General features: G+C 37.4%; 2 protein-coding genes across 5 annotated transcripts in view; one reads left to right on the top strand and one right to left on the bottom strand.

Annotated features, from left to right (window-relative positions):
- LOC141902016 (putative imidazolonepropionase) overlaps positions 1-24,754 on the bottom strand; it is a 178,455-nt gene that overhangs the window by 136,562 nt on the left and 17,139 nt on the right. For 3 of the 4 annotated variants that reach the window (XM_074789644.1, XM_074789646.1, XM_074789645.1), the window contains exons 2-3: positions 16,857-16,963; positions 6,073-6,137 (exon numbers count right to left, since the gene is read on the bottom strand). In XM_074789644.1, coding sequence (XP_074645745.1) covers positions 6,073-6,137; positions 16,857-16,963 — 172 coding nt within the window. Of the gene's footprint in view, positions 1-6,072; positions 6,138-16,856; positions 16,964-18,866; positions 18,939-19,203; positions 19,295-24,754 lie in introns of those variants that run through there. The other variant, XM_074789647.1, reaches the window with a different exon arrangement.
- On the top strand, positions 20,845-23,860 carry LOC141901078 (N-lysine methyltransferase KMT5A-A-like). The gene is made up of 5 exons (XM_074788153.1): positions 20,845-20,855; positions 22,090-22,194; positions 22,404-22,597; positions 23,263-23,351; positions 23,852-23,860. Exons 1-5 carry the CDS (start codon positions 20,845-20,847, stop codon positions 23,858-23,860), a joined length of 408 nt encoding a protein of 135 aa, XP_074644254.1.

The following is a 24,754-nucleotide window of genomic DNA, read 5'->3' as shown; positions in this document are numbered from 1 at the left end:
GGGTAAAGGGAGTTTAAATATATAAGAAAGTTATCAACATTGAAGTCAAAGGGAACCAAAGCCAGAACATCGTCAACATATCTGAGCCAGATTTTAGGGTGAATATCAGTGTAAAGAGGCAATATTTCAGATTCAACATGTTCTAGGAATAAATTAGCTAGAATAGGACTTAGAGGATTTCCCATAGCGATACCGAATGTCTGTTCGTAAAAACAATTGTTGAATTCAAAAAAGGAGTCCGTCGTACAAATAGAGATAAGGTCGATGATACAATCCGTAGGAATGTCGAAGTTAATGTTAAGTGATTGTAATCTGCGTTTTAAGAAATCAAGAGTAGGTCCAAGAGGAACATTGGTAAAAAGGGAAGTAACATCAAATGATATAAATTTGTCGTTGCCAGGGATAATATTCTTAATACGTTCAAGTAAGTGTTGATTATGGCGAAGGTGCGACGGAGAGAACGAACCGAGCACCGGAGATAACTGTTTCGCGAGAAATTTAGATAACCGGTATGTAGGAGAATTACAATTGGAGACTATAGGGCGCAGTGGAACATTATCTTTATGAATTTTAGGCAATCCATAGATATATGGTAAAGAGGGAAGACGTGAATGGAACTTATTCAGAGTTTCTTTAGCGGAGGGGAAACGTTTAATAATATCCGAAAGACTTCTGTTGAAATTAGCTTGCATACGAGGAAGAGGATTCGATTTAAGTTTCTTATAAACACCAGGATTATCCAAGAGAGATTGCATTTTAACATTATAATTATCCAGATCTAAAATCACAATCTTGCCACCTTTATCAGCCTTAGATATTTTAATAGTCTTTAACTTCCGTAGTTCTTGGAGGGCGAGCCGAAATCGACGAGGTAGATATTCAAAAAGGTTCCTGTTGAGTTGATCGCATATAGCCTGTAGATTCATGAATATAAAGTTATAGTCCAAACTGTTCGGAGATGATTTGCGATATTCCAATTGGGTGACAAAGTCTAAAACATGTTTATCTTGATGAGGAAGAGAAAAATTCAAACCGTAGCCGAGAAGTTGACACTGAGTAGAAGATAACGTGGTTGAAGACAAATTTACTATGTTTTCGGTGTTGCTAAATCTAGTCCAAGGGCTGGAATCAATGAGTTTATTCAGTTGGTTGGTAAGATCCACAGACTTTCTGTGCTGATGATATTTTCCAGAGCCTTGAACAATAGTGGAGAGCGATTTCCAGAGGAATAGGTCCGGTACGTGTGACTTCAAATAATTTTGTTTTTACGAACAGACATTCGGTATCGCTATGGGAAATCCTCTAAGTCCTATTCTAGCTAATTTATTCCTAGAACATGTTGAATCTGAAATATTGCCTCTTTACACTGATATTCACCCTAAAATCTGGCTCAGATATGTTGACGATGTTCTGGCTTTGGTTCCCTTTGACTTCAATGTTGATAACTTTCTTATATATTTAAACTCCCTTTACCCGTCTCTGGCTTTTACGTATGAATGGGAATCTAATAGTAAAATACCTTTTCTGGATGTTTTGATTTTTAACTGTGGATCCTTTTTGAAATTTGCGGTTTATAGGAAACCTACCAACGCTGAATCCTACCTCCATTACTTCTCTTTTACTTCTCCGGATATTAAACTCGGTTTAGCTCAAGGATTATTTCTTCGCGCTTTGAGAATTTGCGACCCCTCATTTCTACCCGATGAAATTCACCATATTAACCAATCTCTCAAAAAACTTGCCTACCCCGATTTCCTATTGAAAAAAGCTCTACTTAAAGCTCGTACTACGCATTTTAGAAATAACAACCTTAGAACTCCTACGTTGGCTACCGATAAACAGCTTATCATTGTACCATATGTACCTTTCCTCGAGAATTCTAAAGTTTCTCTTCGGTCACTAAATAAACAACTCATCTTTAAATACAATAATAAACTTAGTAACATATTGATTAACAACAAACCGAAAACCGAATCCCTAAACTGTGGAATTTATAAAATACCTTGTAAAGTTTGCGACAAAGTATATATAGGAGAAACAGGTCGGAATCTTAATCAACGCATAAAAGAGCATAAATTAGATGTAAAAAACTTTAAACCTGAAAGCGGAGTTGCTAGTCATGTTTTTCAGACTTCACACAATTTTGATTTTGCTAATGCTGAATTAGTTTACCCTTGCAGCGATAAAACTAGAAGACATATTTTGGAATCTGCATTAATTATTGAAAATTCGAACAACGTTGTAAACCTTAACAATGGTTTTTCACCCCATAATAAACTTATATCAAAATTCCTCTGTAAACTGGTTAAACTCAACACTTGATTTCCCCTTTGATTATTTGTTATTTGTTCTCTCATCAATTTCGTCTCTGACTTAACTTGTATTCACCTTTGTTTTAATTTAAGTGCCCCTTAGTTTGTCTTTCTTTTTACTACTGACTTTAAGTTTCATTTATAATTATACTCACTATTGTTGTTTATAATCACCCCTTAGTTTGCTTCCCTTTAATCTATTTTAGCGTGTAACTGTTTCTACGTTAATTTTCCTTTAGTTTGTATCATCTCTGATTACTTGAATTAGTCTCTTTGTCCCTGGATTGTATATATATCTCATAATTTCTGTAGTATCTCATTATTCCTGAAGATGACTATTAGGATATAGTCGAAACGTTGAATAAACTACTATCTCGAAGTTTCATTTTCGGACTTTTTATTATCATTGTGGGATTCTCTCCTCATCGCGTCAACACGGATATTGTGTTTTACCTATCGTAGAAACTGTATACTGGGCATGCAATTTGATGTAACTTAATCCAAAATTATATGATGTTTAACCCATTTATTATCAACTCTAGTTGAGATTTGTGCTAATTGTGTGTTGTAATTTGAACCCAGGCAAGATTTGAACCATAAAAATAGAATTATAAACTGTGTATTAAATGAATATGTGCAATTTATCTGATTTAAATTCTATAAACAATTCAAGAAAGACTATCGATGATGTTTAATGTGAATACTTTATTTTCCGGGCTGAAGCAAATTTAATAGCACCAGTTTCCGAGGATGTCAACTAAATCATCCTTATTATCATCATCATTTCTATAGTATTCGTTTTATCGAAAACATTTTTGTTTTTAGTTTTGTGCATAGAAAAATGAAAATATAATTTGTGATCGTATGAATATATAAAACATATGTTTTTTTGTAACGTGTGTCAATGTTTGTACAAAGTTTTCAAAGAGTGTTTCAATGTAACCTATCTACAACCTCCGATGACGTTATTACAACCTGACAACATAACGTTTTTGAATGTTCAAATAGGATGTATTCATAATGTCGCTATGTTGTATCAAAAACTTTTGATCAACGTTGTGGGAACATTATTTTGTTACTTGGGCAGAACTGTGCATGCAACTATACCTGGCACCTGGCTTATCCCTGTTAAGCGTGAACAACCTAGAGGAGATCAGAAAAATTCATACATATCAGAAAAACACATACATATCAGGAAAACATATGCACTGAATGTTTATACATTTGCTAGTATAAACTAGATATGTATGACCAGAGTCTGTCTGCCCCCCCCCCCCCCATAATCCCGTAATTCTTTAAAGGATTAACACTTCTCAGATATGATAGAAATGAAACAATAATAAACAGTTCTTAAATGAAACAACATCCAATGTAGAATAGTCTTTAGCACCTTGTGGTTATAATGAGCCTATAATATTGGTAACATTAGTTATCCTTCATCATTCATGGTTATTTACTAGATATTTCCTATTCTTCATTTCATCACAATCTCTATATAATTATTGTCTGAGTTAAACAGATACTCTACTTGAAGTCCCAAAGAACACTCTGTAATCTGCTATAAAGTTGTATATAAACTGTGTATCCTGTAAATGAATTTATACGTTCATTCTGGTAAATAAGATGGAATCTGGGAGAGCTGATTCCGATGCCAACGTAAGTTATCAGTTGTTCCGAAGTTTGCAACATGACACAGGGTTGCCATGATGGAGATGGTAAAAAATGTCCATTAGTCATTTGTGACCCTTGTCTATTTAAGGTGTATTTTTTATTGAGGTAGATAGGATTAGTTCATTTATATAATCTACAATATATAGTAATAGCTAGTAGGATTATACTAGGTATATTTTTCCGGGAATTTGTATCTAACCCGGTATTCGCAATCTTGGGTGGGAAACTGCTCTTCTCCTTTTGGTGAGTTATTGCCGTATTCTCGAAATCCGTTGGTTGGGATGCAGCTTTGCAGTATCAGCTGATTATCCTTTTTAGGCATGGTACTATGTTATGTATTAGTACATTTCATTAATTCTGCGTTCTAAAAAATCTTCATAGATTTCTAAGATTTTCCAATTAGTTACATTCATTCTTTCATCTCAGAACCTACACCTGGTGGTATATTTGATATGTATTTCATCATTTTAAGTTTGAACTATTTTACTCTATTTCTGAGGGCTACTTAATAGATTCCTCCGAATTTCAAGGGCATGTGACATCCTGTTAGACTGGGGTGAGGGAGTTGTTTTTTGGATCTCTAAACAGCAGCAGGGGTTGCCACACAGCTTCCCGCTATTTTAGTTTAACTCCTATCAAAGGATTAACTGATTCTTAATCGCTGTACTGAATTTCATCTGATCCGTCATGGATTTTTGAAAGGATTTTTGTTCATCATTGTTAGCTGGATTACTGAAGATGGAAATTCCGTTATAAAGTGAAGTATTTTTCTACAAGAGAAGTTTTGCAATAGCAACAATTCTTTTATAATAGCAGTTTTTAGCTAGATAATTTATGACCGCGAATATCATATCAGTAGTAAAGACATTCGACTACTTAAATCATACTGTTCTACGATACCAAAAAATTCACTAAGTCTTTACGAATCTTTGACCATAGTTATGTAGACATTTGCAAGCATTATGGATTTTATTCCGATTTGAAAATTTCGTGATCATAGTCATATACGGAGGATCAATTTTTTAATTCGTCGTCTACTTCTAGAGACTATTGGTTCAACTAAACTGGTTCGTGATTCGTTTTCAACTACTATTGGTTTATCGTACCGATACAATTCCCGTGTATTTTGTACACACAGCGATGTGTTGCGGTTCGATAGCGCGATTGTATTTGGACACTGTTGTTGAGTATCATTCAAATATCTTTAATTCAAAATTCAATTTAATCGTTGTTAGATAAAATTATTCAGGAAATAATGCATCGATAAAAGTTAATATTTTGTAACTAGTTGGGTTAATTTTGAGTTAATTTGGTTACACAATACGGTTGGGATTGGGTACAACTTGGGTGAAATTTGGTTTGGTTTAGTGATTGGTTTTAGATAATATTTCATTGCTCTATTACTTATTGTCTTAATAAACGTATATATATTGTATTTTATTTTTAGAGTTCGTTGTGATTTGAGTTCGTTCTCAGTAGGTTTTTTTTTTAGTTTATGGCCCAACGCACGCAGGTTGCCAATACCATCTGGAAGCGCATTACACATTGATGGAGAAAAATTCTACAAAACTACCACAGAACAAAACTACCACAGAGTAGTGTTTGTTGTATGAACTTCATTCATTCATTGAAGTATCGCAGAGAGAAGACTGCTTATACACAGTTTCAAAGGCTTATGTGTGTGTACAATACCATTATGGAAAATAGGGTGGGTAGGAATGTCATTGACCTACTGTCCTACAATTACTGTATGCTTTGTAGGGAAGGTAGGTATGCTACCTACTACATTATCATTACTATTACTATTGAACTACATCATCAGCCGTGCATTTTCGAATCAATCGTTACATTGAAATTAACTAAAATAAAAACACTATAATAATCAATTTCTTTTCGCAATTCCTCAGAGAAATTTTTAAGGATCCGGGGGAAAATAGGACCACTTTTGGCTGTGTCCATTTAACCGTAAAAACAGCCTCACGGAAACCGTGCCCACGCCACACATCTAATGTCATCATGAGTATAAGACCACAAAAAACTTGATATTACTGCAATATTTTTGGATTAATTTCAAGCACTGAGTACTTACTTTTAAACTGAACTCATCAACTCTATCTCCAGCCCACACTGGGTGAGTATGTGCATCTATCAATCCTGAAAATAAAACCATACAAAGTACATGCATCATAATTACTCATTAACAAGAACTTATTTGTATTGTGGATGATAGAATGAATTATTACAAATTCTGAATTGGGGCTGCCCATATGCAAAATGTTTACCCCCCTCCTAGTCCGGGAGCCCAGAAATATTGGTTTCACATCTTAGGTACAAAAGGTTTAGGGGCTGGAATATATGCTTCTATCATAGATCATAGGTGACCCCCAAAAAGCAATTCTTAAGTTGTGTATTAAGGCACTTAACTGACCCAACTGACCTAATTAACGCTTCTTGGCATTTTTAATTCAAAATTTGTGCACATTCATGAAACATATGGCAATCTCACATTCATGAAACATATGGCAATCTTTTCCCTAGGTCATCCTTAATCAATATCTGTCATTTTTAAGTATCCAAGTATTACGAAAAAGTGTCAAACTGTCACACATGATCAACGTGTTCCTTTCGTTCAAAGTCATAGACTATGTTACAATTGTTCAGGGCCACATCGTGTTTCTGAGTACAGTTCTAAATTCTCATGCAAGTTATGTAAACGTAAACATCATAGCAGCATATGTCCTGGACATTTCAGTTACAGTTCAAATACTAATTCTCAAAATTTGCAAATTTCAGAGTCAGCTGGTAGAGTGGATAAGGTTTTTGATACGCAGCCCAGTCACGTCCGTCGGCCACATACTCTCAAACGGCGCGATCGAGTTAATCAGGGTAAACAAATACGCGAAACGGTGTACTTTTAAAAACTGCCCTCGTTAAGGTTTTTGATATAGATAATCATAATACAAGTACGCTCGCTAATATTGTTTTTGATGATGGGGCTAAACGATCTTTTATATCCGAACCGTTAACAGAGTTACTCGAGTTGCAGCCTATACGGCGCGAAATTGTAGATTTTTCAGAGTTCGGTGCGCAGTTTGTCGAATGTCGGGCATGTGACGTAGTGCGAATCTCCGTTCAGTCCATCGATCCATCAGAGTCGGTATTAGTCGATCTTATTGTGATGCCAAAAATCACAACATCTTTGATTGTGCCATCGTTGGAAGAGGTTCAAAATTGTACCACTTTTGCTGGGTTGAATTTCGCTAGTCACTGGTGCTCATCGGGAGGAGATTTTGATATTCAGATCCTTATTGGAGCTGACCAGTATTATCAATTCATAGAAGGGGAGTTCATTCAGGGATTGACTGATTTAGACCCTGTTGCAGTCAAAACTAAAGTTGGGTATGTTCTCTCCGGTCCAGTTTGTGATCTTTCAGATTCCTGTCATGATTGTTCTGCGTCATCTATGCTTACTATTGATAAAAGTCATTATAACCTAGATAATTACTCGATAACGGTGGATGTTCACTCTTCCAAGGAAGACTAGCTATAGCTTATGACCTAGAATTGAAGAATTTCTGGGAAGGCAGATCTGAATTGTCAGGCGGTCCTGATTCTGAATTCATGCATAGATAATAATAGCACAATCACTAGGGATGAAGAAGGTCGGTACATAGCACAATTCCCATGGAAGGACAATTTTGGGACTCTGCCATCGAGTATCGCAGTTTGTTCTGCTCGTACTCGTGCTACTGCACGTAAATTAGCTAAAGATCCACATTTATTCAGTTTATACTCTGATTTGATATTGGATCAAGAATTACGTGGTTTTATTGAGTTGGTACCGCTAGAAGAGGTCGATGATCACTCATCCGCACACTATATACCTCATCACCCGGTTTTCCGCAAGTCGCCTACGACACCCGTGCACATTGTTTATGACTGTAGTTTCCGCGAATGCACTATAGCCTGTAGCTTCAACGATTGTTGAACGATTGCCAGTATCAGCGGCAAATTCGGGTCCACAGCAATTACACGTCTTGGCGGACGCATCTTCGAAGGCATATGGTGCAACTGCATATCTTTGTTTCCCACAGCTGTTGGCCTGTTATCTTGCTCTCGCCAAAAGTAAAGTAGCGCTGACAAAACCAATTTCCATACCGCATAGAATTGTGCGCTGCAGTCGTTGCATCACAGCTCGCTAAACAGGTTGTTGATAGCTCAGAATTGGACTTAGATATACATCTCTGGTCTGATAGTTTGGTAACCCTTGGATGGATAAAATCAACTAAATCCCTTCTTGTTTTCATAAAAAATAGGGTGAAAATAATCAAGAAACAGGTTCCAGGGGGTCACTGGATGTACGTTCCATCGAATGACAATCCGAGTGATATCTTGATTCAAGGTTGCTGTCCGGGATTGTTCACGTGTTGGGTTGTTTTGTATGGCCACTGTGGCTATTATTATGTTTGTGTTGTAACGGTCAGTAACCAAACTAAGCGTAAGTTACAGAATAAAATCAGTTGTCGTATAGCTGGCATACTGAGTTGTTGTATGTTGTCTGAGATCCTGGACACTGGTCCCTCGAGCCATCGAGCTAAACGCACTAGAATACATATAAGCGTTAAAGGAATTGGGAACTATTTAGTAACTATTCAGTAATTATGGCTGATACAGATTCCAACGTAGTAAGGAATCTGAAGCGGAGATATCGTGGTCAAACGAGTGCCGCGACGAAACTACAAAATAGTGCCGATGCTATAACTAATTCTCAGACTAAGCAAAACCCAGATGTGGACAGTTTGAAACATTTTTTGGATCAATTAAATGAGAAGATCGATTTAATTAGTTCGATAGTAGAGGAGATACTCGATAAAATTGACGGAGACGATGTTTATTCTAAAGAATTCGACAACTATGAACTTAAACTATCACACTACCGAGACCGTAGACTACTACGAGCAGTACATTCGGGATACGAAACCAGGCACGAGTTCTGGTACGAGTAGTTCTGATCGACCGAAATGTAATTTACAAAAACTTCAACTACCGAAATTTAGTGGCGACATTACAAAGTGGCCGATTTTCTGGGACTCGTTTAAAGCCGCTGTACACGATGCCAAGAATATTCCAGTGATTCAGAAGTTTCAACATCTTCAGTCATTATTAGAAGATGAAGCAGCTTTGCGTATTACCGGACTATCGTTGACTGAATCTAATTATGTAGAAGCTATCGCTGTTCTTAACTCGGAATACACACAGATGCATAAGACAATCAATGCTCATATGCAGGCGATCGTGTCACTTCCGAGTCCGCAAGATAATTTCGAGAGTTTGAGAAAGTTTCGTGATAATTTAGCAGCACATGTTCGAACGTTAGCAGCAATCGGGAAAGATAGTTCGAGCTTAGGTGATATGCTCATATCAATCATCTATAATAAGTTTACTTCTACTATGCGCGGGAATTTGATACGTTTTAAAGGCGATGAGCAGTTCACGTTCGAAGAATTACGTTCATTTCTGAATGACAAACTTAAAGTCCGTAAAGCCGAAGGACATACGAATAGCGTTCCAACCGTTTTGGAGTTATTTTCAACGACCGCTAATGGTAACAGCAGTACAAATGGTACGAAGCGAAATCGTGACACCGGTCACAAATCGAATAAAATGAAACATTGCGTTTACTGCAAATCCGAAGACCATTATCCGAGTGATTGTACTAAAGTACGTAGTTATGACGAACGGAAAACTATATCATGACCAATAAACTATGTTTTAATTGTCTCGGTCCATCGCACCGTGTTGTAAAGTGTAGATCGAAGTATGTTTGCAGGATTTGTCAGCGAAAACACCACATGAGTATCTGTCCACCGAAAAAAGCCGAAAAACCGAAACCTAGTAAACCAGATAAAGAGACACCGCGAGAGTCAACATCGACCGATGATAAACCGCAGCCTGATAAGGAGCTGGAGAGTAATCAAGAGACACACCAAGGCGTAGCGATTGCAACTGATACTGATGTCAGAGAAGCAGTACTTCTAAAAACCACCATTGTACCTGTTTCGAGTGACAGTAATACATGTGACACCAACATTTTGTTCAATGACGGATCACAGAGAACATTTGTCTGTAAGTCAGTCATGGATGGATTAGCATTAGAACCGATCGGAAGTGAGACTATCAGTGTATCGAATTTCGGGGCCACAGTAAAGAAAGTTCAAACTGTTGATGTAGTCAAACTAGGAGTTCATTGCGAAGATGGATCCGTTACTGATATTAAAGCGTTAGTTATACCGCGGATTTCCGTTCCTATTAATGTTTCGTCGGGTAAACAGCAGTTACAAAATCGCACATATCTCAAGGGACTGAAATTAGCGCACCCTCTCGATCGATCCGATAAGTTCGATAACCAGTTATTAATAGGATCAGAATATTACTACGATTTTGTTTCGAGCGAACAAATAGGCGAACCCGACAGCGATGGTCCTATGGCAGTTCGTACATCGTTAGGATATGTAATTTCCGGTCCTGTTACTACTACTGAGTGTAGAGATGCGTCAGTTCTTAGTAGTTTAGTTAATTCGAACAGTGACTTTGATTTGCGCCGATTCTGGGATCTTGATACAATGGGCATCAAACCGCCTGATAGTAAAGATAAAGATCAGATGCAGATTCAGGAATATTGCGATACATCTATATCGTTTGACAGTAATGCTGGTCAGTATATAGCTAGTCTTCCTTGGAAGAGTGAACATCCACCGTTATCGAGTAATTATCTCGTGTGTAAACGTCGTACTGAATCCACGATAAATCGATTAGTAAAAACGTCGCACTTGGATGATTACGCGAATATTATGATAAACCAGGAAGCTAGGGGATTCATAGAACTTGTTCCAGATGCGGACTGGAGAGATCCAGATAGCCATTATATACCGCATCGTCCAGTCTTCAGATCGTCAGCTACTACGCCGTGTAGAATAGTTTTTAACTGTAGCTGTAAAGCATGTAAAACAAGTCCTAGCTTAAACGACTGTTTAGAAGCGGGTCCGCCGATGTAGAACGATATTTCTGCCACGTTATTACGTTTTCGTTTGAACGAAGTAGCCGTAGTCGCAGACATAGAAAACGCATTTTTACAGATATTGATATCTGAACGTGATCGCAATTTCACTCGTTTTTTATGGCTCAGTGACTCGACCCTCCCGAAGAGTGATTTAGTTACGTACCGATTTAGAGTAGTGCTGTTCGGAGCCTGGTTCTCACCATTCATTTTGAATGCGACTATTTACAAATATCTATTATTGAATCCGTCGTGGATCTCGAAAGTTATTCTAAAAAACATTTAGGTAGACGATGTTATAATGTCGTCACCGAATATCCAAGATGCTCAAAATCTTCTACGCTGAATCCTGTAAACTCATGAGTGAAGGTGGTTTTAAATTGCGTTGTTGGAACAGTAACAATATGGAGATTAAACGGTTGGCTGATCAGGATAACCTTGGTGATAAGTCGATAAAAATCAGAGTTCTCGGATTGAATTGGAATTCTGAACAAGATACGCTTGGACTAAAACCTGTTAAGAATATATCTCCACCGAATTCAGAGATTACGAAACGTACCGTTTTACGTGATTCATTTGTACGATAACCACACTCAAACGTGGTGAACAGATAAAAAGATTAAAACCCACTATCTACAGATTAAAAGAATTTAAAATCAAGAATTTATTTATTCGAACAATATGAAATATATAATAAACACAACGTTTCGATCTCACCCTAGAGATCGTCGTCAGGTGAGACAAATTCTTTTAATCTGTAGATAGTGGGTTTAATCTTTTTAACGGTGATATGTCCGCTTTTATGATGTCGAAGTCTCGAGTCACGCCGGTAGCTAAAAAATTGACTATTCCACAGTTAGAACTGATGGCTGCTCTGATAGCATCGCGATTAGCCAATCATATCGTTCAGGAATTGTCATTAGAGAACTTAGATGTGTATATGTGGTCCAATAGCACTATAGTTTTGTCTTGGATTAAGTCATCTAAGAAGTTAACTGTGTTCGTCGAAAATCGTATAAAAGAGATTAAGGATAATGCGTTAAACGATCACGTGCAGTGGAATTATTGTAAGTCCGAAATGAACTCAGCTGATTTGATAACAAGAGGCTGCTGCCCGAGAGACTTGATTAATAACAGGTCATGGTTAGATGGTCCATCCGGGATTGTTACCTCATCAGTTGATTCGGTTATCCCTCAAAATTATACACTCGATGGACTACCGATTGATACGTCCGTCAATGTGAATCTTCAGTTAGACTCAAAATGCGAGAAAGGCGTTAAACTTCCGATAGATATCGCAAATCTGATTGATGTCTCAAGATTTTCTAGTTTGATCGAACTTTACCGAGTAACAGCGCTTGTGCTTCGATTTGTCTCGAATATTAAAGACAAACTCAATCGTAATCGTGATGAACTTGACAGTTCAGAGTTAGATAAAGCGGAGACACTTCGGTTTCTTAGCATACAAGCGAATGGTTACAGGGATGTTCTACTTGATCTACAAACGGGACTTATAAGAATCAGATTGTTAAAAGTTTGCGTTTATATGTAGATTCGTATGGAATTATTCGTAGTGCCGGCAGATTACACCATTCTCCATTGGAAGATACCGCGAAATTCCCTTTGTTATTGCCGAAGTGTGACTTTGAAGCTCTGATCGTAAAAGACGCGCATAGTCGCAGTTTTCATATGGGAGTCAATTCTACAATCGCGATGATTAGACAGAAATACTGGATAACGTCAATAAGACCGTTTGTGAAGAAATATTTACGTAAGTGCGTATTGTGCCTCCTGATTTCCGGATTACCGTATTCTCTTCCGGATTCGCCGCCATTACCACAGAGCAGAGTAACCGACGTTCCACCGTTCTATTACACCCGTTTAGATTTCTTAGGACCGCTGTATGGGAATATTAAAGCATATGTATGCTTATTCCGGTGTCCGAATACACGAGCGTTACACCTCGAACTTTGCCAGGATCTTAGTACCGATACATTTATTCATGCGTTTCAATGGTTTACAAGCCGCCGATCTCTACCTAAGGTTATATATTCGGATAATGCGAAGACTTTTATAAGTGCAGCTGGTCAAATTAAAGAGATACTAGTGTCTTCTGATTTGCGGAGGTATTTCGCCAAAGAAGGACTTACGTCGAAGTATATCACTAAAAGAGCTCCGTGGCAAGGAGGCTATTGGGAGCGACTTGTAGGTTTGGTTAAAGTGACTATCAAGAAGGTCTTTGGGCGTCAGAGTTTAAGTTTTGAAGAGTTGAGAACCGCTATAACCGAGATAGAAGCTGTATTAAACGATCGACCGTTGAATAACTTTTCCGTTGATATCAAAGATGACGAACCTCTAACACCATCACACCTACTTATTGGGTGCAGATTGATATCGTGCCGCGCTTATGATATCCTTTAAACGTAGATGGTTAAGGGAATATCTAGTTAGCGTTCGCGAATGGCATTGTTCGAAAAGTGGTAAAAATCAAGAACTAGTACGTAAAGATATGGTTGTATTGATACACGATGATACACCGCGTTTATAATGGAAGTATGGTGTTATAACGGAATTAATCAGAGGAAGCGATGGTTATGTACGTTCAGCCGTAATTTGTACCGACACCGGAACTACAAACCGTCCCACCAATAAGTTTTATCCGCTAGAGGTCGTATGTTACGATATTGATAAGCCGCCTACTGTCGAGGATGATTCAACTGCTGTAGATCAGGCTAGAAGACCTCAACGAGCCGCAGCAGTGATTGCACGCCAGAATTTTTCACAAATTAACCAAATTGATTGATAAACTTTAAGTGTTCTATAAATATACATTTGATAGAGAGATTAACAAAACTAATATCGGAGAGTAATATAATAAGAGAAACTTTTAGTGGAGTTATGGAGTACATATTCTCTACACAGCTAGATCATTATATCCTTTTCTAAAATAATACTAAGTTTACTATGGGTTTTGGATTCTGGGCCCTGGAGGATGTCCGGGATTGTATACGTGTTGGGTTGTTTTGTATGGCCACTGTGGCTATTATTATGTTTGTGTTGTAACGGTCAGTGACCACACTAAGCTTAAGTTACAGAATAAAATCAGTTGTTGTATAGCTGGCATGCTGAGTTGTTGTATGTTGTCTGAGATCCTGGACAGTTCCGATACTGTGTTATCCAGATTGGATAACCCATAATGATGATTGGCCTAAAATACAAAAGCGTGGTTCATTAGAGTCGGAATGCTTATCTCTAATCGTGGCTGATTCTTAGTCCGAGCCTGAGCTTGAACTAGCTATTGTTGACATGTCAAGGTATTCCTCTTTGTGGGAGGTGAAGCGTGTTATGGCACATGTTTTGCGTTTTGTCAGATATTTGAAATTTCGAGAAGCGATTACATCTCCTTTACATTTTCTTGAGATACACACAGCTGAGTTGATGCTTGTTAAACAGACACAGGCTGTGCATTTCAGTGTCATAATCGATTGTTTATCGACGAGTAAAAGCGCTAGGTTATATCCTTTGATTAAACAACTCGGATTGTTTTTAGATGAAGATAAGATATTGCGATCAGCGGGTCATATTCATAATTGCGATCTATCACCAGAAACGCCTTTTCCCGCACTCCTACCGTCGTCGGATACGTTCACAACGCTTATCTTTGGAATAGCCGCGTAAAAAGCGAAACACATGGGGGTAGCTCAGACCGTTACGACTTTGCAGCAGAAATATTGGGTCCCAAGTGCGCGGCAAGTAGTGAAAATGATAATACGGCGTTGTGTCATTTGTAAAAAAGTAATCGGAAAAAGTTACAGGACACCACCTATTCCACCTTTACCATCATTACAGGTATGCGAAGCTCGGCCGTTTATGATTTGTGGTGTTGATTTCACTGGAGCAATCATCGTTAAAGATGACCCGGACAAATTTTATATTTGTCTATTTACTTGTTCATCTCGAAGTTGTATCAAATTTGACCGTTCATAAAATTCATGCACGCATTTAGGCGATTTGCGAGTAGGCGAGGATGTCCTCAGAGAATGATCGATTGGAAATTTATCCCTAAGAGAGCACCTTGGATGGGCGGATATTGGGAATATCTCGTAGGAATCGTTAAAAGTGCCTCAAAAAGGCCTTGGGTCGTTCTCTTGTAAACAGTACTGAATTAGCCACAATAGTTACCAAGATTGAAGGAGTAGTAAATGACAAGGCCACTTGTGTATTTCAAAGGTAATGGTGCAGGTGGCGCTCTGAATATCTTACCTCCTTGAGAGAGCGTTACTTGAAATCAGATAACTATGATATTACAATTCAAAAGGGTGACTTGTTCACATTCAGGATGATTCTCCAAGGATAAAATGGAAGCTGGGTGTTGTGACTGATGTGATTCAAGGGAAAGATGGGGTCCCTAGGTCTGCCACCCTGAAAACTGCAAATGGTATGACGAAACGGCCGATTACAAAATTAGTGCCTCTCGAAATTAATTGTGAATTGAACTCAGTTGTTTCAGCACCGGAAATTCAGGACATGCAGGAGGATGTAAGTCAGGTACGGGTTAACTCTCATCGCACTAAAAGGAAAGCTGCCGGGGATGCCATATTTACTTAAGAGATGACACTGCCTCAGAGGACGAACGTGGAGAGTAAGCAATAATTGTTTTGCGTAATCAAGTGTTTAATTGTGTGATCTATATGGTCAAGCGTGATCATCCGTGTGGAATGGACGGAGATTGTCGGTTTATTCGCGAGTTATAGACATCTCGAGTGTATATCAATTTGTAACTGTACAATTCATAGCTTGGCTTATAAAAGTCTGACTATTCTGTAATAAAATCAGTTCTACATACATCAACGACCAGAGTTCACTGCCACCTAAGGAAGAGGGATACAGTCAGCCACCACAGCTTTAGTCAAATCCTTTTCTATTTTCTATGTGCCAATGACAATCCGACTGCCTGCCATGAGAGCATTAATATTGCACGTCTAACAGTATGTGGCGCAAAGGATTGTGGGTGAACTTAGTCTCTGCAATTTTTGCGTTCGAATCCCACACAAGATTTTGTCTGCTATAGAAATTATCTATTTTCTTCCTGAAATATCAGGTAATTTTTAATCACCCGATGCCTCTACATTTGTATAGCCTACGGCCACACCGCCAAGTACAGCGCGCCGCATTGCAACGCTAAATGTACTATAGTATATGCCAGCGCTGTTATCAGTGCATGTGTGTGTTGTGTGTACTCGAGACTAATACAAAAATGAGGCACGCTAATTGATTAAGTCAAACTACTACATCGCTGTTAAAGGCTTAAAGGTATTTCGGCGGTAAAATACAATGATCTTTCACATCGCAATTGTAATTTTCTTTTAGAGAGATCATGGCCCGTATCATGGCTACCAGAATTCACCGATCATTGTATTTTTGGATGATAGTTATGAAAATCGTATTTTTATCGTATTAAAATCGTAAGTCAGGTCTTAGCGTCGTAATGAGGCATGAATTACTGTAGAAACTACGGCGATATCATAGGGGTCGGCAGGTCTTTATGCGTCATAGATTAAAATAAAAGAAACCAAAATTATGTTTTTAAATTCATTTACAAGGGATGAGCTATGAAAATGATGTCACTGTGTTCACTAGCAAGTAAGCTGGTGACAAAATAGCCCTACTTAAGGAAGTTCACAAAAAGCCTCTCACTCGAAAATGAAAGTATCTTATTCACTCTACAGTAGTAAGCTCAGCCTAAAATACCCTAGAAATGTCTATGCTGCTTACAACATACCTTCCCAACTGAAAGTCAAAATAAGTTGGCATACCTGGAATAACACTCATTCCTGATGCAAATATCCTTCTTTGAAACTGAAAATCTTTAATTTCATCTCTAACAACATCATCTGTACCAACAGCGAATATTTTACCATTGCTAAAAAAGAGAAACGGTGTTTTAGTTTGGAAATGGCAGGACTAAATGAGATCATTAAAGTTTCAGCCAGTTGTAAAGTTGAGTGACATTTCAATGTAGGCAAATATGAAGCGTTCGACTCAAACAGAAAACCTACATACGTACGAGTGTATTACGTATTCATTACTAATTGAATCTGAAAATCTTAAATTTCATGTTCCCAACAAGAAACGAAATTCTTAATATGGACTTTCATAACTTAAATGAGTGTATGCATAATCAGTATCAAAATTAAACATTGGTACTCTAGATTAGAGATTATAAGCAGAACAAATGGAAAATAGTGAAAACTATTGGATTGAATTCAAATGATGGAAGACTGACTTTTTACAGATAATTAGATTGAAAATAAGGACGCCGGAAATATCAAGAACAAGAGATCCACGGATCTTAATATCTCGGGCGCAGAATGTTATCTTTGTAATGTATAGGCGCCATCTGATTGATGCATCTTTAAGGTTTTCCTTGAACACTTCATGGATGTGTAAAATCAGCTGATTTCGGTGAACAACATCATCGAAATCTAATCAGCAATCATCGCGGCAATACACGAGGTTTGGGCCTATTCGATTGTGCGCGCATAATCTTCCGTGAAGTAGCGTATCGATTGAATCTTCGGTAATTTGCATAATGAAATAGATATGGGGAGACTGAATCGATACTACGGCTATCAAATTAAAAATAAACATATAAGACTCTCCCATGACTGGGAAATGAGAAACTAGAACCAAGCAGATTAATAGACAAGAAGATTAAAAGACCGGTTTGTCTGCGTCAATCGAATATGCCCTTACATTGATTGACAGCGGGAGCTCAGCCAACCGCAGGGAGCAGTTATTTTACTTCAATGTAACGTTGTACATCGGTCTTCTAGCCGTTTCATGAAACAAAATGCTCCTTGAAATTTCTTTAAAAATCGCCACAAATTTGTTGATTTGTTGATTTCTCTTAAATGAACGCGATATTCAAAATTCCATTTCCAACAGATTTTAGCCGCATGTTGAAGCTACATTTTGCACATGAAAATCCATTGATCTCCATCACACACAACTGCACGACGATTCATCATGAATATACATGGTAGCGGGTTTTCCCCACTGGCGCAAATAAACGATTTCTATACACTGTGTAGGAAGGTTGATAGACAATCTATTTTCGTAAATTGAACAATTTCGAAGTTCCCAATTTTACTGCCCTTCTATAAAATTCAATGCTTTTATTACTGCATTGAATGTTTTAAAGTTCCGAAGAGAAACTAAGCCTCGTTTGGAAGTTATTTTGTACCAAAAGAAGAAAATTTCATATGCGATAACAAAATGGACTTCGCTAAAACGAAAGTCCATAAGAATGATACTGGTGCAGTTAGCGATACATACAGAATGAGAATGAGCAGACACAAAATGATATGAAACTGGCCTATGAAAAATATATTGCAGAGAAACGATTAAGGACCAATGGGCCAGTAGCTCACCGACATGACACTCTGAGAAGCGAAAGAAAGTGAAATATGGTTTCAAAGATTTGGCAGCTGACATGGTCCCAATAGGTAATTGGTCAGGAAGATCTCATCGAGATCTTATATGTCAACGAGTCTGGCAATGTAAATCCTATCAATCAATCCCCATGACAACAACGGAAGATCTCATCGAGAACTTAAGTCTGACAATGTAAATCGTAACAATCAATCCCCATCACAACATTGAACTTGAAATGGGAAAGGTAATAATTAAAGCTTAGTTGGCAAAGAACCATGAGATGGAGAGGTAACACTTCATATAATTTACATGTTTAGTTTATTTGCAAAATAAAAAGCAAATTTTTTGCAATAACTTGAATCTTCAATAGTTTAGATGTACCATCATACATGTATTTAGGTTATGGTTTTCCATGAACGTCGACATTTTCTTTTAATGAATGCTACTTGCTATATCATAACCTAAAAAGAGAGAAAATGTATGTGTTACTGACGCTTCTGTATTCTATCATCCAAGCAACTAGTTAAGGATGACCAAATATCGCGAGTGCTAAATTACGCTAAAATATTCAGTTCGTATATAATCATCTCGCAATGTAGAGCCTTCCCCCCCTCAAGAAATATTTTCAACGCCTGTGCAATGTTCTGTAAAAAATCATTGAGGCAACTGTTTTAATGCACATACTGTTGTAGCGATAGATAAGAAGACAAAGCAATTCAAACCCACCGTTTATATCACTGAATCAGTTCTTTAATAATGATGTTTATTCCGAAATAATTAAGTGTTCTCACATTCGCCATTCTATTAAAATAGCTTCAGGGACAGCTGAAAATGTGGAAAGCTCTCAATTGGCAGGCTGGTGCTGCCATATCATTGATCAGTATTGCGCAATCGCATGGCCAGCAAATCCTCTGAGTACGAAAATGGTACTCGTGTATTTGGCTAAATACACAATTAATTTCAAATTACACGTACACTTTGGACATGTATTTTGTAGTACATGTGTAAAACACATGTACTTTGAAATTACACGTGTACTTTGGACGTGTATTTTGAATTACGGCTGTACTGAAGATGTGTATTTTGAAATATATGTGTACTTAATGATGTACATTTCAAAACAATGTGTAAATTCAGAGTGGCTTCTGAAATACACGTGTAATCTGGATGCATGTACTGGATAAAAATGATACATTGTTTCTAATAATCAACCAGGTCACTGTTGTAAACTGCAATAAAATGTTTAAGTAATGTTAAATTTCAATAGCTGCTGGGTCTGTTATTGTTTGCTTGATCATGATCTAAAAAGTAATGGACAGGGTATAAGTGGCCCGGCTTGTCAGATTTAAGCTTGGCAGAAATGAGAAACAAGGTATCAATTTTTTACTCTATGAATCCTTGTAGCGCAAACTTTAAAACATGAGCCATTATGTTCATCAAACAACCAGAAGTCCTCCTACACAAGGGATTCAGCGACTCTTGTAACTTGGATGAGTTGAAGATCTAGAATGAATGCTAATGCAGTAGTCTCTGCCTGAGTGGTAAAGCTGGATTGGCAAATCGTTACTGCTATCCAGATTTTTTTTTCACATTGACAAATAGTAGGAACAGAAATCGTAAAACCATTAAGATCACTTATTGAATTTGATTTTCCTTAATCATTGAAAGAGAAGAGTAGCTCTCTCTTGTATATATTGATGTTAATGTTCGCCAGTTGTCTAGATCCGCACATTCAACTAAAGTCACATGTGGACAGCAAGAAATGTAGTTTTTTATTTAGTTTATTCAGCGTGATTACATTCTATCCATAGCATGACAAATTCCATGTTTGAATTGATTAATAGAAGAAATGTATATGGCATTTTCATGCCAGGACCTGGTTCCGAGTGGATGGCTGGAGCCCTGCCCTAAGCACCCACGTGATTGCGTGTTTGAACCCCTTTGACCAAAGCTAGATGGCAAACAAATCAAAGCATGCTCTTTATTCTCAGTCTACATGCTCTTTTATGCTATTCAATCTATATATCAGCATCAGAACAGTACATGACACAGTTCTCTCAACACTGACTTGTGCCTCAGTTGTTCAAAACATTGGTTAAGACATTCATCACACGTAATCTTTTGATCAAAATTAATATGATTGGACGTAGCGATATATTCTGACCGTGTTGCCGGCCCGTATACAGCATCTCAGAATGGTTCTTGAAGGGGGACAGGCCCATTGCGCAGTTTTTCAGAATGGTTCCATACCACAGATAGGTTACTGGCAGATAGGGAGGCCCAAACGCAGCCTCTCGGAATGGCTCTGGGGGCTGCCGATGCGTGCGTTCATGGTAAATTTAATAACAGAGCTTTCAAATAGTACATATGGATTTTGGGTAAACAAATGTAAAACTTTGTACGGGGAGTGGGTCAAAGCAAAATGTTTGTACTATTCTGAACTCTCTTAAGTATGTATGTATGTATGAGAGATATCAAAAAAATAATGTCAAACAGTAACACAAAATACAGAATCCTAATATCATCGCCGAGCCACTATCTCGGCAATTTTCAATTAATAGTCCCTCAATTTAAGCATAATCATGCAATTCGTTGGTTGAATGAAGGGGCTTTTCAAATGAACGTACGGGGGGTTGTGGTCAATATAGAAAGTACAAAGATCGAACGAGGAGGGGCCTAAAACCGCTGGGGCAGAATTTACTGTTAGTTATTTGAATGATAGGGTTTGTACCACTGACAGGTGAGACGGGTAGGGGAAGTGTGGGGTTGGTTCCAAGAACTCTTAACATGTGAAGCATTTAGATTTATTTCCCAGCCAATTAATTTATGATTTTTGGTAGCAAAAAATAACAGGATTTATGCGCCGTCCATTGGACGGGTTTGTACCACTGACAGGTGAGACGGGTAGGGGAAGTGTGGGGTTGGTTCCAAGAACTCTTAACATGTGAAGCATTTAGATTTATTTCCCAGCCAATTAATTTATGATTTTTGGTAGCAAAAAATAACAGGATTTATGCGCCGTCCATTGGACGGGTTTGTACCACTGACAGGTGAGACGGGTAGGGGAAGTGTGGGGTTGGTTCCAAGAACTCTTAACATGTGAAGCATTTAGATTTATTTCCCAGCCAATTAATTTATGATTTTTGGTAGCAAAAAATAACAGGATTTATGCGCCGTCCATTGGACGGGTATTCAGCTAGTGTATAATACATTTGAAGAGGAAAAGGAGAAGGGTACCGCCATCGAAAGTTTGTCAAGAGTACATTGATAACTCCTGTGATCCCATTGGTTTTGAAGTAAAATCTGTTAATAATGAAATAAGTAGGCGGTTTTTCCTTTCATGCCTTCTGTTTTCTTTATTTTCAGTAGCAATTTTGTCTTGACTAGGTCTATATCTTATTTTCCCTTGATTTTTCCTTGATTTCCTATCATATTAATATTGATAATATTATAATATGAAGGTTTATACCCTTTGACTAGTATCTTGCATCGCTGGTATCCATAATCCATACATCAAAGTGTATTACGTCATCATTATATTGTCTTGTTGCAGCCGTAAAAGCTATCTGAAAAATCTTTATCTCATAGATCTTATACTATTATCATCTGTAGTGACTTCGGTGTGTTCAGTCTTAGAGACCTCAGAAAAGGAGATTTTGTTCTGGAGTATCGTGGTGAATGTATAAATGGTGAAGAAGCTACAAAGCCGGAGAAGGGGTATCGTTCAAAACATTGTTATATGTACTTTTATCAAGTGGGAAAGCAACTTGAGTGTGAGTGATCATTAGGGGCTATTTTTTTAAAACAAGTTTCATTTTTAACAATTAATTGGATAATTGTTTTGTTATTGCATGGATTTCACATACTGGATGAATAAATGATAAAAATTTTTGACAAATAGCAATCAAAATGAAATGTTTTTTCAGTGTTGATGCCACACATACCACATCAGCCATGGCAAGGATGATCAATGATGCAACCCATAAATTGAGTAACTGTGTCATGAAGAAAGTCAGCAGATTTGGTGTGTCTCATTTGTGTCTCTTTGCCACAAATGATATTGATATTGGTGATGAATGGCGACATGATTATGGTGATGGTCAACATTTATGGTGGCGAGGTAAGATTCAGAACTAGGCTAAGTAATGTCATTACTTTTAACCCCTTGGCCACAGGCCTCGAGGGGTATTGACATTGTTAGTGTGCGTACGGGCAGAGATTGTTCCCACTCTACAGTCTTTGGTTTTTGAAGATTTTCTTATGAATTTTTCTCTAACTAATTATCGCTTAAAAGCAACATGCATAAAAAATTTGACTGTACAACTTGTCATCACACGACAGTCCAATTTGCAACAGAATTTTTATCTTTGTAAATACTTTGTCCGGTCTAGACTGGACGAGACCAAATATAGACTGGTCTAAATAACGTTTTGTGAACGCGCCTAATGACAGGAGGATGAACCTTATTTTTGTAGCTATGTAGATCTATGTCGCTTATCCAAGAAGTTATCAATTCATTAGTCATTCTAATCCTAAATCATACCTCCGCCAACTATCTACTTAATTCTGAGAAAAATCTGTGGTCTCTTGAGTTGGTTAAATCAATTCCTGGGTTCAGTTGCTCAAACATTGGTTAGAGTCTAGCCAGTGGGTAGTTGACATAGGGACAATTACATGCTTATAGTTAGTATGGTATTTACTCGCAGTTATCTTCAACCAACATTTGCACAACTAGCCCCTGTAAATTTTAGGAAACATTGACCTATTGATTGTAAATATTTTCAGAATTTCCCAACTCGGATGAAATGAATCCGGTTGGTTCTGCTAAACATGATGAAGATGAAAATATGGATGAAGAAATTCCTAGTGTTGCTGTACATAATGAATCTGCCACTAGCTGCATTATAGTAGTAGATTTGTCTCGTGCTTTTCAACAATTTTCACTTTTTTCCTTAAATTGCTGAAGCACAGATATCTGAAATTGATATTCGATTATCCACCATAATCGTTATTAACCAAGTTTTCCTTTGCTAGATTTCTCTTACATCCCTAGGAGACTAATAATGCATTCTGCCCATTTGGCATTTTGTAGCACATTACGTCATCGTGTAAGCATTCGCATATTTATGCAGTCTGAATGGTCTTGTGCTTGGTTGAGTGACTTGCAGCCGTAAGGTCAAGAGTTCAAAAATTTAATTTATTCTTCTGCACATAAATTTTCAAAATCCTAATAAAATATTTACGGACAGAATACCTTTTTAGTTAATTAGCACTCAATTACCTATTACATTACATTTCCATGCTTCATACAGGGAATCTCCCGCAACATCATATCCCTCATTGTAACGATGTTCAAATTGTATTTTTATTTCAGGTGAGATAACCGACTCTAACGCCTGTTGCGCAGTATTACAAGAATGAGGATTATTCACTGGTAGAGCCTGAAAAAAATAACATCACACGGTAAAAGTACCTTTCACTAATTTTCAAAAGTTAAAATAAAATATTTAGAATTAAATTCATTTCAGTTTTTTGCAAATTTATTCAGGTTTATTCAGGTTTTTAAAAGGATATCTTGCATGTAGCAGCTTTCCGAGGACAGAAAAATGCTGAAACACAGAAATAATTCTAAAAGTTTGTTAAAGCAATCATAACGCTATCGTCAACTGTTATTAGTGTAAATGGAACAAAATTCATCAAGAAAAACGAAAATTTCTCAAATTCTATTGCAAAATTGCATAATTGTAATATGTTAGGGCCTACCTCGCTTTGTGGATTTTGATTCAATTCAAATGATTGGATTGGCAATAATGAAGCAGGATCTGATATCTGAATATAAATAAATACTAGACACTTATATATCAGGACATTTTAACCGATACAATACATATATGAATGTATAACTCACTATATCGCGAACAGTTGTTATAGACGGTAAGTACGCCTCGTTTGGTATGGCATATGGGTTGAAAGGAAATATCCCGCAAGACCTTAAACCATTGATAAGCATATCTGGTGAAATGCTCTGCCAAGCCTTGCGAAATATTTCGAAGAAGCAGTTTTTGTTTATCACTCTCCCCGGGTAATCATTGGAGAATTCTTGACATAAGCGGTTCCAGCTTGATTTTAAAGTCTTGAAACACGTTATGTTTATGTAAAAATAAATTAATATTATTGCTAGAATACACTACAAAGAGTTAAGAAAAAGATTGTGCTATTACCTATCTAGGGGTTGCAGCCAGTGTGATGTATGCTCCGGCAACTCAACTAGAGGGAT

The sequence above is a fragment of the Tubulanus polymorphus genome, chromosome 3 (genome assembly GCF_964204645.1).
Source record: "Tubulanus polymorphus chromosome 3, tnTubPoly1.2, whole genome shotgun sequence".
In the NCBI taxonomy this organism is placed as follows: Eukaryota; Metazoa; Nemertea; class Palaeonemertea; order Tubulaniformes; family Tubulanidae; genus Tubulanus; species Tubulanus polymorphus.
Note: the sequence above shows the minus strand (reverse complement) of the source record. Positions and strands in the feature narration are given on the sequence as shown.

Bases quoted from the DNA above. Each gene is read 5' to 3' on its own strand.
- LOC141901078 (XM_074788153.1), top strand. The intron at 22,195-22,403 runs GTATCGTTCAAA...ATGTTTTTTCAG, and splicing joins GCTACAAAGCCGGAGAAGGG to TGTTGATGCCACACATACCA. The intron at 22,598-23,262 runs GTAAGATTCAGA...AAATATTTTCAG, and splicing joins TCAACATTTATGGTGGCGAG to AATTTCCCAACTCGGATGAA.